Source organism: Ambystoma mexicanum, chromosome 7p (genome assembly GCF_040938575.1).
Source record: "Ambystoma mexicanum isolate Mex_15411 chromosome 7p, UKY_AmexF1_1, whole genome shotgun sequence".
In the NCBI taxonomy this organism is placed as follows: Eukaryota; Metazoa; Chordata; class Amphibia; order Caudata; family Ambystomatidae; genus Ambystoma; species Ambystoma mexicanum.
The window spans coordinates 821389318-821402236 of NC_090939.1; the positions used below are offsets into that span (position 1 = coordinate 821389318).

At 43.4% G+C, this 12919-nt stretch overlaps 1 protein-coding gene across 1 annotated transcript in view; it reads right to left on the minus strand.

Moving 5' to 3' along the window:
* The window catches only part of LOC138526343 (interleukin-5 receptor subunit alpha-like), a 427945-nt gene that overhangs the window by 272006 nt on the left and 143020 nt on the right, over positions 1-12919 (minus strand). The window contains exons 2-3 of the mRNA XM_069636979.1: positions 10736-10853; positions 6647-6770 (exon numbers count right to left, since the gene is read on the minus strand). Coding sequence (XP_069493080.1) covers positions 6647-6740 — 94 coding nt within the window. The 5' untranslated portion in view covers positions 6741-6770; positions 10736-10853. The remainder of the gene's footprint in view (positions 1-6646; positions 6771-10735; positions 10854-12919) is intronic.

Sequence of the window (12919 nt, forward strand, 5' to 3'; positions counted from 1 at the left end):
AACATTAATCTGTGGCCTACTTTGATTTCCACTTGCGATCACCAAATGACTTGGCCCACCCTTAAAATGCAACTGTAATTCTATTTAAACTATACTTTTTGTCCTTTTTAGCTCACCTCTAAACCCAACAGCAGCCATCTTTATCTTCCAACTACGGCAAACTTTATGCTTCATCCATTGCTGCCTTTAATTTTCAACAACAATTAAATGAACTCAACATCTGTGATCACTTTTACCCCGATTCTGACACCTTTAATCTACATATGCAGCTGTATTTAACCTTCAACTGTGGTTATATTTAATCTCTACCTGGTCCTATATTTAACATCCATTTGCTGCAACCATTTCCATCTCTTTCTGGACAACTCAAATCCTCACCCAGGCCCCCCATTTTATTTATTTATTAATTTAAACATTGATACAAGCGTCCATAGCGGACCGACGCCTCGCCTACCCCTGGTCGTGTTGAGAGACCATGTGTGATTCTTAAACACAAGCTGTGTCTGACTCCCTTTGTACAAATGTATAAAGATCTGTACTAGACACAGATGCCATAAGAAATTCGATTGTGGGAGGAACTACATACTTAACCAAGATTAGAAATTATATGGTTACTGAATAACTACAATTTATGAAATTTGGAAAGGAGCACAGGCTAGAATTAAGCCTAGGTGCGCTCACGCCTATATTTAAACATATATGCTATTCTTCTATATGGGGGACATAAAAAGCAATCATATCACTTGGAAGAAATATACTTGTCCTGAAGAAGGCCATAAAATCAAGGGTTCGACAAGCACTAGGGATAGTGCTCAACTTTACCCAAGGGCCGAAACATGTCGACTATTGCAAAAGACTAAAAAACATCTCTAGTCTTTCATCTGAACTGCCATAAATTCATGTGGTGTCTTGTATTTGTGACAAAAAAAACCATCACAGATGTTTCTGTGTTTTAACTATGTCTAATTATGTGTTCCAGGAATAATTGTTCTGTTTTTATGTATAAATATGTCTTTTGTAAGATTGATTAAAAAGTATTTTGTGATAAGTAATTTAGTGGAGAGTGGTTTATGAGTTCCGTTAACCATGCTCTGGTATGCTCTGTGACAATTGTGATTCAGTCTGGTGTTTGAAGAAAATATGATGTTCTGTATTGTATGATAGAAACTATCACACAACCCGATATTTATAGGCGGAGAGAGGGGTAATTTGTTTCTTCTTTTTGTGATATTTAGCTAATATATGCTTTCCCGCTCGAGAGAAACAGATCCCCCAAAACAAAAACAAAAAAGGGAGATTACCTTAGTTGAGGTAACCACTACATGCAATACATGTGGAAAACCTGTGGAGTCACTTACAAGTTCTCTACTGCCTGACAGCCACAAACCAATGGGTTGGTGGAGAGGTTTAATAGAACTATGAAGAGCATGATAGGTGCTTTAGAAGAACCCCTTAAAAGAAAGTGGGACCTTCTACTGCCATGCCTTCTCTTTGCATATAGAGAAGTCCCTCAGGAGGGAGTAGATTACAGTCCCTTTGAACTTCTCTATGGCCATCCCGTCAGAGGTCCATTGGCCCTGATTAAGGAGGGGTTGGAGAGTGCATCTTCCCCCAAGCCAGTCAGAGTGACTGACTATGTGATAGGACTCCAGAGGAGAATGTCACAGATGATGGCCCAAGCTAGTGATAACCTGAAGGCTGGTCAAGCTTTGTTCAAGCATTGGCATGATCAAAAGGCTAACATGGTCGAGTTCACTCAAGACCAGCTAGTTCTCTTTATGATACCAACAAGGCAGAGGGCCTTGCAGGACAAATGGATGGGACCCTTCAAGGTTGTGGGAAAACTTGGAGAGGTGAACTATCTGGTGGACTTAGGCAATCCTAAGGTGGCTCCCAGAGTCTTTCACACAAACCGTTTAAAGGCTTATGTCTCTAGACCTGAGATAGGAGCTTTGCTTCTAGCTTCAGCTCAAGAGGAGGAGGAGAGTGCACCTCTGCCTGACCTCCTCACCTCAGAGGCTTACCTTTAGATGAGAAAGTGGAAGGAGTTAATCTCTCTTCCAGTCTAACATCTGACCAGCAGGAAGAGTGCAAATTACTGTTGAATCAGTTTGACTCCCTGTTCGAACTTTCACCAGGCTTAACCTCTTGGGGCCAGCATGATATCCCCACTGGTGACTGTTTGCCTGTAAAAAGCAGGGGGTACAGAATGTCAGACAATGTCAGAACCCACATGAGGAATGAGGTCAACAAGATGCTTGAACTCGGGGTTATAGAGCCCTCTACTAGTCCATGGTCTAGCCCAGTTGTGCTTGTACCAAAGGCAGGATCTAAGGAGTTGAGATTCTGCGTGGATTATAGAGCTCTAAATGCAGTCACAAAGACTGACGCCCATCCTTTACCTAGGACAGATGAGCTAGTGGATAAACTTGGTGCAGCCAAGTACCTCAGCACATTTGACCTAACGTCAGGCTGTAGGCAAATAGCCCTGACAGACCATGCCAAGGAGAAAACTGCATTCTCCACCCCAACAGGCCTCTACCAATTTAAGGTAATGCCCTTTGGACTATAGCTTCTTAATTGAATGTCATCTCCTCTCCAACATTTCATAAAAAGGTCAGATGGAATGAGGAGTGCACTCAAGCCTTTGAAGGCCTGAAGAAAGCCCTTTGTCAAGCTCCAGTCCTAAGAGCTCCTGACTACCACCAACCCTTCATTGTACAAACTGATGCTTCTAATGCAGGTATAGGTGCAGTCCTTAGTCAACTGGATGAGTACGGTAGGGAACATCCCATTTGTTTCATCAGCAGGAAGTTAAAGGATCCTGAAACAAGGTGGGCAATAATAGAACGTGAATGTTTTGCTATTGTGTGGACACTGAAGAAGTTTAAACCATACTTGTATGGATCTACTTTCATTATTCAGACTGACCACCAACCCTTGAGATGGCTGATGCAAATGAAAGGGGAAAACCCTAAAGTACTAAGATGGTCAATCTGCCTGCAAGGGTTTGATTTTACCATTGAGCACAGAGCAGGAAGTCACCACCAAAATGCTGATGGTCTCTCTAGGATGTTTATAACCGACTAGAGTTATGAGATCCTTCCAGGAGTGGAGTCAATCCTCCTGTCCCTTAGTCTGGGGGTCTGGGGGTCTGGGGGCGAGTGTGAGGGAGAATTCTCATTCTATGGCTAATTTCCCTTACCTATTGAGTCCCTCAGCCGCTTTGCTGGATTTCTGGGGTTTATTTATTTCCGCTTGGTAAGAGTGTGAACCCTTTTCCCACTCTTACAGCGTATTTTTGTGTGTTGTACTTTTTGTGCTCATGGGCTATGGAGTCTCACCAACTCCCTAGGCATCATCTTGTTATTTTGTGTGTTACACAGCATCTTCAGTGTAGTAACACAGGGTTGTTGTTTAGACTTCCCACAGACTCCATTTTTTCTGGGGCTGACTACTGTCCCCCAGAAACATGTAAAGTTGCCATTAACTTTATATAGTCACATTTACCACAGATCCAGTACAGCCCATCTTACATGGAGTATTGGAAAGGGTTAACTACTATCCCTTTTTATCTGTGCCTCTGGAGCTTTGTTTCGCTCCCTTAACACTAAGACTTGGCTGGTGGCAGTGGTATCTACCCTAACTTTTCTACCACGATTATATTACATAAAGTGGTAATGTTTTAGGCTAATATAGTAGCCTCGAACATGAAACCCGCTTGACCATATTTGTTTTAATTTGGCTCCAGTTGGGTTTCGCCACCATTTCTTCTTGTTAACATCTTTCTTGTGTTTTACTTTGCGCGGCAAACCAGGTTTGCCTCCTTTGTTCACCGTTGTTTGGCGGACCTCTCGCGAGAAGCCCTCCTTTTGGTGCCTGGGTGGCTAGGTGGGCTGAATGTAAGGGAGAGGTGTAGTCACCCCCTGCACACGGTCTCCTTGGAGACCCAAGCTGCACTTTGTATTAATTGGCTGAGGTGGTTGTCCGGGCTGGACAACCCCCCTGCTGAGTGATTGACAGCCAGGCTGTGTGAATGGGGGATTTTGGCATAAAAGGCAGGACTCTTGGGCTGTAAGTCAGAGTCGCCACTGGAACTGCAAAGTACCGAAGAGAAGCGGAGAAGAAGATGGCTGCTGCAACTCCCGAGTACCGGTGAAGCCCTGCTGCAGTCCTGACCTATCTACCCTTCAACGACAAGAGAAGATCCAGTCCAGAGTCTTCTTCCCTTGAGCCTGGTGGGATCAACCAGCTCACCCTTCTTCAGCCAGAGAATCCTCTTCTGGGTCGAAATCACTGCACAGTGCTGTACTGGTCCGGATAGCCATCAGACGAACTCTCTCCTGAATTTAAGGAGCACACCTTTTATTGATAGTTGCTTTTGCTGCTGCTGGCCTCATCCCTTGGTAGTGCAGATTGCTTCAGTCATCCTCCTTCTTGTCCCCACGACTGAAGCTTCAGGAACCATGAGTCTGCAGGAATTACCAGGAACAACTGCCGTGGCACCAGCTTCCTTCAGCGGAATAAGGTACTGTGTCCTTTGGTCGTTCTCTTCGTCTGACCTCAAGTAATCGGGGTGAACCCTTTTCCTCCTCAAAGGCTTGTCCTTTCTTCCTTCCCTCTTATAACTTTTGACTTCTTTTGACAATATCTAAGTACTCCTGGCTTCTTGAATCTCCAACTGTTCTTAAAGTGTGATCAGTGAACAGTTGGTCTAAAGAATAAATGTACTTTTACTTTTTAACCAGAAACCTTGAGTCAGTGTTTGCTTGAGTCACAGTAATTGTAGTCCTTTGTGTAATCTCTACTACTGCTCATTTGCTCTTGAGCTAAGTCTGGCTGCTCAGCCACTGCTACCACTTTTTCTGTGTAGTACAGGCTTGTACCAAAGGTGAAATTGTACTGCCACTTGTAGCCCTAATCTTGTGTAGTGGTCCCTAAGGGTACTGCACAGGATTCTGCCTAACAGAGGGAAAGGAATGGGAACAGACAGGCAACTAACATACTAGGCCTGACAACATTTCTTAAAGAGCCGGAAGATTACAAGAGGGGAGGGTGAGGGGGAGGACGAGGAAGGAGAGGGACAAAACACAATGGGCCTCATTAGGACTCCGGCGTTAAACCATGGTGCTATTAGCACCATGGTCCATGCCGGAGTCCGCCATGGCGGAATGGGGAATTACCACCCCATTCCGAGCTTGGTGGGGCGGTAATTCCCCATGCCGCCATGGCCCTTCCCCATTCCCATTTTTGCCCCATAGGGCTCAATGGGAATGGGGAAGGCACTAATTACGGTACCGTAATTAGCACCAAGGTCCCTTTGCGGGTCCCTACTTTAACGGCTGGTAAAACCAGCCATTAAGGTCGGGTCCTGCAAAGGGACCTCGTAATTAGGCGCTAAGTGTTTAACGGCGCCGCAGCCTTTTACACCGCTGTTAAACACTTAGCGCCTGGGTCATAATGAGGCCCAAAGACTATCGTACTAGGGGCATGGAGACATTTCAGATGGTGCTAGAGGGGAAGGAAGAGAAACGAGAGGGAGGGGGAGGAGACAAACAATGTAGCTATCATACTATATCTGAGGACAATGCTGATAGAGTAAGTGCATAGAGTAAGAAAGGGAGGGGGAAGAGAGAGGGAGAAGGAAGAAGGAAGAAAGGAGAGAACAAGAGTAAGCAGTGAAAAGAGTGAAGAAGTAAGAGGGGAGAGACAATACAGTCGGTAATACACACAGTGTTGCAGGGAAACAGCAGATGCAAGACAAGGAAGAACCTGGGCACAGAATGATACAGGATCACCAGGATCACCATGAGTACGTGTTGCAGAGGAAGTCCGGCATAATAATAGATACGGGAGAAGCACCAAGGGTCAAACCAGTCCATAAAGTCCAAGTCAAGCATTTGCAGCAACACAGTGATGGTAGGGCAATAGTGTATCAAGACAACTCCTGCAGTGGAATGGTGAAGGGGGGCAGAGAGAGAGGGCTAAGGGGAATGGGAGGTAGGATAGACAGGAATAAGCAAGGCAGGAAACACATGCATACAAGAGGGAGGGCCAAGGGAATGGCAGACAACACCACAGGCAACCATGGGGAGGTAAGGGAACGGCAGACAATATGACAGGCAACCAAGGGGAGGGCAGGGGACCGGCAGACAACACCACAGGCAACCAGGGGGGGGCAGGGGAACGGCAGACAACACCAGAGGCAACCATGAGGGGGCAAGGGAAAGAGGTTGCATTTTGGTAGCAGACAGGGGCCTTCGTCGTGGGCCTTAATAATCAGAGCCGGATCCCGCCTCCCTCCTCCCGGTTCCCACAGTCCTGTTTTACAAGGGTGAAATCCAGAGCATTTTGTTAAAATTGTGTACAGATCAGCCAGCATAGCCAAATGCATATGTAACAGGCTAAAAGAATACCTTAACTAAGGTCATAGGTGGATCTGAGGATGTTAGGCAGTTTCAAATCAAATTAGCCCAACAATAAATAGATCAGGCAGTCACTAATATTCACATTGGGTTAAATGTTCCATAATGCTACAAAGTTGGAAGTCTGCACAGAAATTGTGACATTACTGATGTGATTATAATTATCACGTGAGGCACGTCACATATATAACACTGATATGTTAATGTAATTTAGAACTTACATTTTCGCTCCTGTGTCTGGATATATGTTGGAAAACCGAGCATTATAAAACAAATCAAAGAAGTAGCGCCTATAATTAGATCAACGTTGGCCATGTTTTCTCAACAAGTTGAGATGATTTGCATCTGAAATACAAAAGAAGGTGCATCACATTACCAAGCGGTTTTATTTCTATTGCACATATATGTATGAGCGTGTGTGTGTATAAATATATATATATATATATTAGTTAAGGTGATCAGATTTAACTCAGCAAAACCCCTGAAATATTTCAGCAATTGCATTTCGATCAAGTCCACCTTAACTATGTGCCCCCTGTTGTGCAGCATATGACCACAATGGTGAGATGACAGATGACATCACTGGTGACAATAATTACTTCATATATGACATCACTGATGAGATGTAGTGGGCCACAAATAAACCTATTGGTGCAACATATACAGTGGCCATAACTGATACGCAAGGCCACTGGCCATGGCCAGAGGCCATGGCTAGTGGGCCTGAAACGAATCAATTGGTGCAACATGTACACTGGCCACATCCGAAGGCCGTGGACACTGGCAATATGTTAAACTGTGTTAAATCCGATTACCTTAACTTTCAAGGGTTTTGTTATACTATAGTTTATTTGGGGGCCCAGTAGCCTTCAGCCTTGGCCAGTGTCCACGCCCTTCGCCGATGGACACTTTACATGTTGCACCAATAGGTTTCTTTGAGTCCCAGTGACCATGGCCTTCGAGTTTTTTAAAGGAGCCCACTAGCCATGTCCTTCGGTCATGGACAGTGGCCATGGCCTTGCACCATGTACACTGTACATGTTGTAACAATTGGTTTCTTTGGGGCCCACTAGTCCTGGCCTTCGGCAACGGCCAGTGGCCACGGCCTTCAGCCATTCCCACTTTACATGTTGCACCATTAGGTTTCTTTGGGGTACTCCTGAAACATGATTAGATCCATTACACCCAGCCTGGTAGATGCGATCACAGTTGGTGTAAAATGTTCTACTCTTTTCTGATTCCCACGGGATTCCCCTGATATTACCCCAATAATTTCAATGAACTACACACGCAGCAGCAATGACCTACCCATGCTCGCGGTATTCCACCGGTATTACCGCAATTATGCGATAACGCTAGATAAATAAAATACTCTTCCGTGCTCTCGCAGGCAATCACCAAGGGCCCCCATCCTCTTTCCATGGTCCCCCGGCCCACCTCAGTTGCTTTTTCCTCTCCAGCCCTCTCCCATTACCCCTATCACTCTTCGTTTCATGGGACACAGTTTCATTTCCGATTGAGTGTGCCGTTGTAGCCGTGGTTATCTTGTGGGATTACTGCAGTATTACCCTGATAATGCAAAAACATCCGAAATGTAACTGGCTCCCCAGATCACCTCCAACTCCTCAACATCACATGATGTCCTCTTTCTTCCTCCCACATCTAGCCTTATGCAAATTTAACCTTTAACCTTCCTCCAAATAGCTTTTTTTGCACTTTTCATTTTAACATTTCCCCAGTATTACAGCGGTAATCGCTTGCATCGGGCAAAATAAATGGCAGATTTTAATTTCTAATAAGCCTTTCTGCTGCAAAGCACCATGGGAGATATAGCTATACTTTGGCAGATGGGGTTCACCCTCTTCCCCATCAAATATTTTCAAAACTACTGGATGGAAAAATAACCCCAAACGTGTCCCGGAAATGAAGTCGACACTTCGTGCCCACATTTTTTCTTATTTGTTCCAATTCCCTTCAGCAGTTTTTACGCTTTGGCTTGATACAATTTTGACTTTTTCTCCATGGAAAAATGAATGGGAGTAGGCCGAAAACAGTGTTTTTTTGCTTTCTTAATACATTTTCTAATAAATCTTCCCCATTATTTCCACTCTGGGGAGGATGCATGGGGGGCGCCATAGGGGGTGACCCGTGACAGACTTTTTGTTTGGAAAATATCAGCGAAATCCGTCATGCAAGTCAAAAGTTATTAAAAATAGAATTTTGCGATTTCCTACGGCGTATGTCACTCACCTTAACTGTAGTGTGGCGATTATAAAACGATTCATACATCATATTCAATCAACATAATCGATTTAAAATGTCAGACGTTTGGTTGCGCCCTTTTCTGTTGGTTGTATGTTTGTGTAGATTTAATTCAGCTTCCAGTGCTAAAACAAATCTATTACTGCATGCGATATATTGGCAACATAGTGATAACTGTGATCATAAGAAAGGGTAAGTGATGTGCAGAAGGCCAGTGAACATAGAATATGCCTAAAATGCAACAACAGCATGTTATTATATGTTAATAAACTTGGGCAATCAAACAAATAATGGGTTTCATAAAAAATGGTTTCATTGCGAATTGGAAATTTGAAATCAGACTGAAAAAACACTTGGAAACCAATATTAAAGAGAGGTACTTATGACGTGTCTTTTTTGACCACCCATTTCCCTGTTGTGCTCTGATTTTACACATTTTTAATAAAGATGTTCCTTCTTTGAAAAAGTAATCTTTTTTATCCAATTCCAAAGAGTCCGTAGGCCTTCAGTCTGAGTTCAGATTCATCTAAAATATACACCCATCAATGCTTCATAAACGTGTGCACCTGGCTAAAAAAAAGGAGCACATTGATTGTGTTCCTTCTTTACTACTAGAATAAACAAAACACGTTATACTTCCTCCTCTAATACCTTAAATTATTCCTTTCTTTCAAATCTGTAAGGGGCACCAAAATGAGTTCTCTGGCGGTGTCCGTAAAAGTATCAAGAACAGCGCAAGACATATTTTCGAGATGTTTGCATGTTGCAAGACTTATTAAAGAGTGAGGTCATTTCGTCCACGTTGCTGTACAAATATGTGCAAAATGTATCATGTAGAAATCATTGCCAGGTTCGGACCTTTGGTGCCAGCCTGACAAGCTAGTATTCTTGGCCACACTGAGCTCTGTACTGGAGCTCTACCCCGGGAGCGATAGATCTTTTCGCTCCAGGCAGGAAAGGGGACCCTGCCGGGAATCCACTGTGTGGCTGCTTGGCAAAGGGACGGTCGACTCACATGGGAGGCATGTGCCGAAGGGTGGGGGCAGAGCCCCCAGTTGTCCTGGAGCTCTCACCAGGATGCGTTACAGCTTTTCCCTCTGTGGAGGGCCAGTGACACCTTTGGGGCACAAAAGGACATGCGGTGGGCAGAGGGGCAGCCAACCCACTTGGGATGCAGACACCCAAAGAAGGGCCAGCACTTTGGCCATCCTGGAGCTCTAACCAGGCACAATAGTGCTTTTTCTTCCAGGGAAGGCCGAACAAGCACTGGGTTAGGGGGCTGCAACCTTGCGTGGGGGGCTGGTGCCCAAGCATCGAGGTGGCACCCCGGCTGTCCGGGGCTATGGCCTTGACATCGATGACTTAGACATAGCTCCCAACTTTCCCAGTTTCATGCCGATCTCTTCGAGTCAGTCCTGTTTTGTTTTTTTGCACTACATGCTGCGTCTTGTAGGCCTACCCTTGCCATGTGAAAAATTAAACTACATGTTCCAGCATGCATTTGGAAGCAAAAACCAGGACCAACTTTTCTTTGGGAAGTATTTTTGTCCTTAATTTCTGAAAAAAACACATGCTATTCTAATTACTTGGGGCAACAGGATTATGTGGGATTTTGTTTCAATCCTTTTGTCTGTTTGTGATACATAATGAGCTGCAGTAGGAGTACCTACTTGGTTTTTCTGTTTGTGACATTATGATTCCCATTTTATTTCTATAGGCTAAAACTCCTCCTGATTCATTAGCCATTGTCATGCCCCTTAAAAGCACACAGTGAAAAAGCCACAACCTTGGGGCCTCCGAACAGGGTGCAATGTAAGTGGATGGAGAGAGAGAGAGAGAGAGCGAGAGAGTGTGGGCTTTGGGAAACCATAATTCGAGGAACCCATGCATGATCTAATCCTGCAAGATCTCATTGAGTCTGGTTCACCAGACTTGATGAGATCTTGCAGGTGTTTCAACGACTTTGGAACTAAAGTGGGAACTGGACCCATGGTTATATAAAGCACTGCCTCCACGAGCCATGTGCGAGGCTTTCTGGTTTCTCTTACCTCGTTCTTTGCTCCTGATGACTCGTAAATTCTTCAGCGCTCCAGTCCTCAGAATCATCAGTGAATCAATACGCAATGTCTCCACTTAGCTCCAGTGTTTCATCATCACGCTCTGCACCTGAAAGAAAATAAATGAAGAGCCAAACAAGTAAGTACAATTCCCCGTAATACTCAGAAAGAGCATAGCTAAGTCAAAACTGGGATTATTGGAAACTGTGAACCAAAAAGGACAAAAGTTTCAATCTTTGGTTTATGATTGCTTAGAAACTGATGCTATCTTCTTTGTAAGATTGGCACAGGACACAATCTACAGACTGCAGGGGAAGAATTGCCCTGCATGAAGCATTGCCAAAGACATCACAGGGATTTCTTAGACATGAAGCTAACAGCTGACCATTTGCTGATGGGGGGCATTCAATATAAATGCCTCCAAAGGTTCCACCCAAGATCACAAGGACGTTCCTAAACCCAAATCACTGAACCCCTAACAAACATTGCAGTTTAAAGGCTGGACCCACCCAGAACCAGTTTTATAACATCCGGGAGGAAGATTCTGGGTCGTGAAGTGGAAGCCAGAATGAGCACCAATATTTCCCCTTTTATTTTCACAGAGGGCAAACAGTCTTCAGCAAAATCTACCTCCAACACAATACCCTTCCCCTTTGGGCATCCAACAACTTTTACATGACCAGCTTTGGGAGACTCAATCAGGGTGGTTGATGATTTCCATCGTAGCACAGCTAGCACGGACTTGGTGCAGTTCTCCAAAACATCTCCAGGAGTGGCCACAAAAGTAAAGATATGACAGCCATTTTGTTTCCATCTTTTCATTGGTTTGTTAACTTAAAAATACAGTACAGTATTCAAATGCCTCTAAATATTCATTACACGAATGGGGGTTAAGCATCCACACTTTAACGATCGGTTAACTAACAGAGATTCATTCTCACTCCGTGTAGGACAAAAACAGGTTTTCCTGGATGTACACCTTCATGAATGCCTACTTTGCTGATGAACTTCAAATTTTTTGTGTTTGTTTTTGTGTGTGTTTGAGATCCAATGAAAGAAAAAAATGGCTATTACAGAATTTTCTTTACCTGGCAGACATTTTAGGTGTACCATTTTGGGTGTTAAAAAAAGAAAACATGGAAAAAAGACTTTCTTTTTGTTTACATTGCTCGGTGCAGCCAGCTTAGATTCTTATACTTACATTACAAGCTGAAGGATACAAAACCGACTATTATTGAAGATACTTTACCTGGCGGACATTTTGAGCATACTAGTTTGATTTAACTGATTAACATGGAAGAAGGACTTAATTTTTGTAGGGTTCTGTCATCTTGGATTATGCTGGCTACATTGATCAAATAAAAAAGAGTTTTTTTTTCTGGTGGCCATCTTACTGGGGGTTTTCTTCCCTTTTGCTTCTGTTCCTTTTTACTTTTTAAGTTTCGGAAAAATTGACATTAAAGAAGGACACACAAAGGTGTTTTCAAGAGTTTTTTTTTAACTGGGTAGACATTTTCATTTGGGCATACCAATCTTGATGTAAACTGAATTACATGGAAGAAGTATGTTATTTCTTTAGGATGTGGGCATCTTCGATTCTGATGTTTACATGGATACAGTAAAATGACTAATTTATTTTTCTAGTGGTCATCTTTGAGTTGTTGCTTGATAACCTACTGTTTTCTATTTGGCTAATGACCTTCGTCAGCTTCATTACTGCATTTCCATAGCTGGAGTGATAATTATAATTGGATCATTTAATTTTTCACAAAACTGTGGTTTCTTTATAACCAACTCGTGGCATTTACCTCTAATGCCATTTGTAGACAACATTGAATGTTTTTAATTAATTTGGTATTGTGTTCAATAAAATAGTTCTTAATTGGAAATTGTATGAAATCTCCTCTTGCCTATTCAAAATTATGCAAATTTATTTTCTCTGCAACTGCTAGCTAGTAATTGGTCTGGCCACTAAAAGATGGCAATCACTAAAGCCTCTGAAAAGTTACTGCTGCCTACCAAGAATTAAAATACTTTTTATCTGCAACTGAATGGTCATCAGAAGTTGGGTGGAGTGGCAAAAATGTGGTTGTAACGCTATTACTGCCACATTACTGCTCTGCCCAACTACGAGTTGGGCGGAAAGTTGGAAATGTACCTCTAGCTTTGATATGG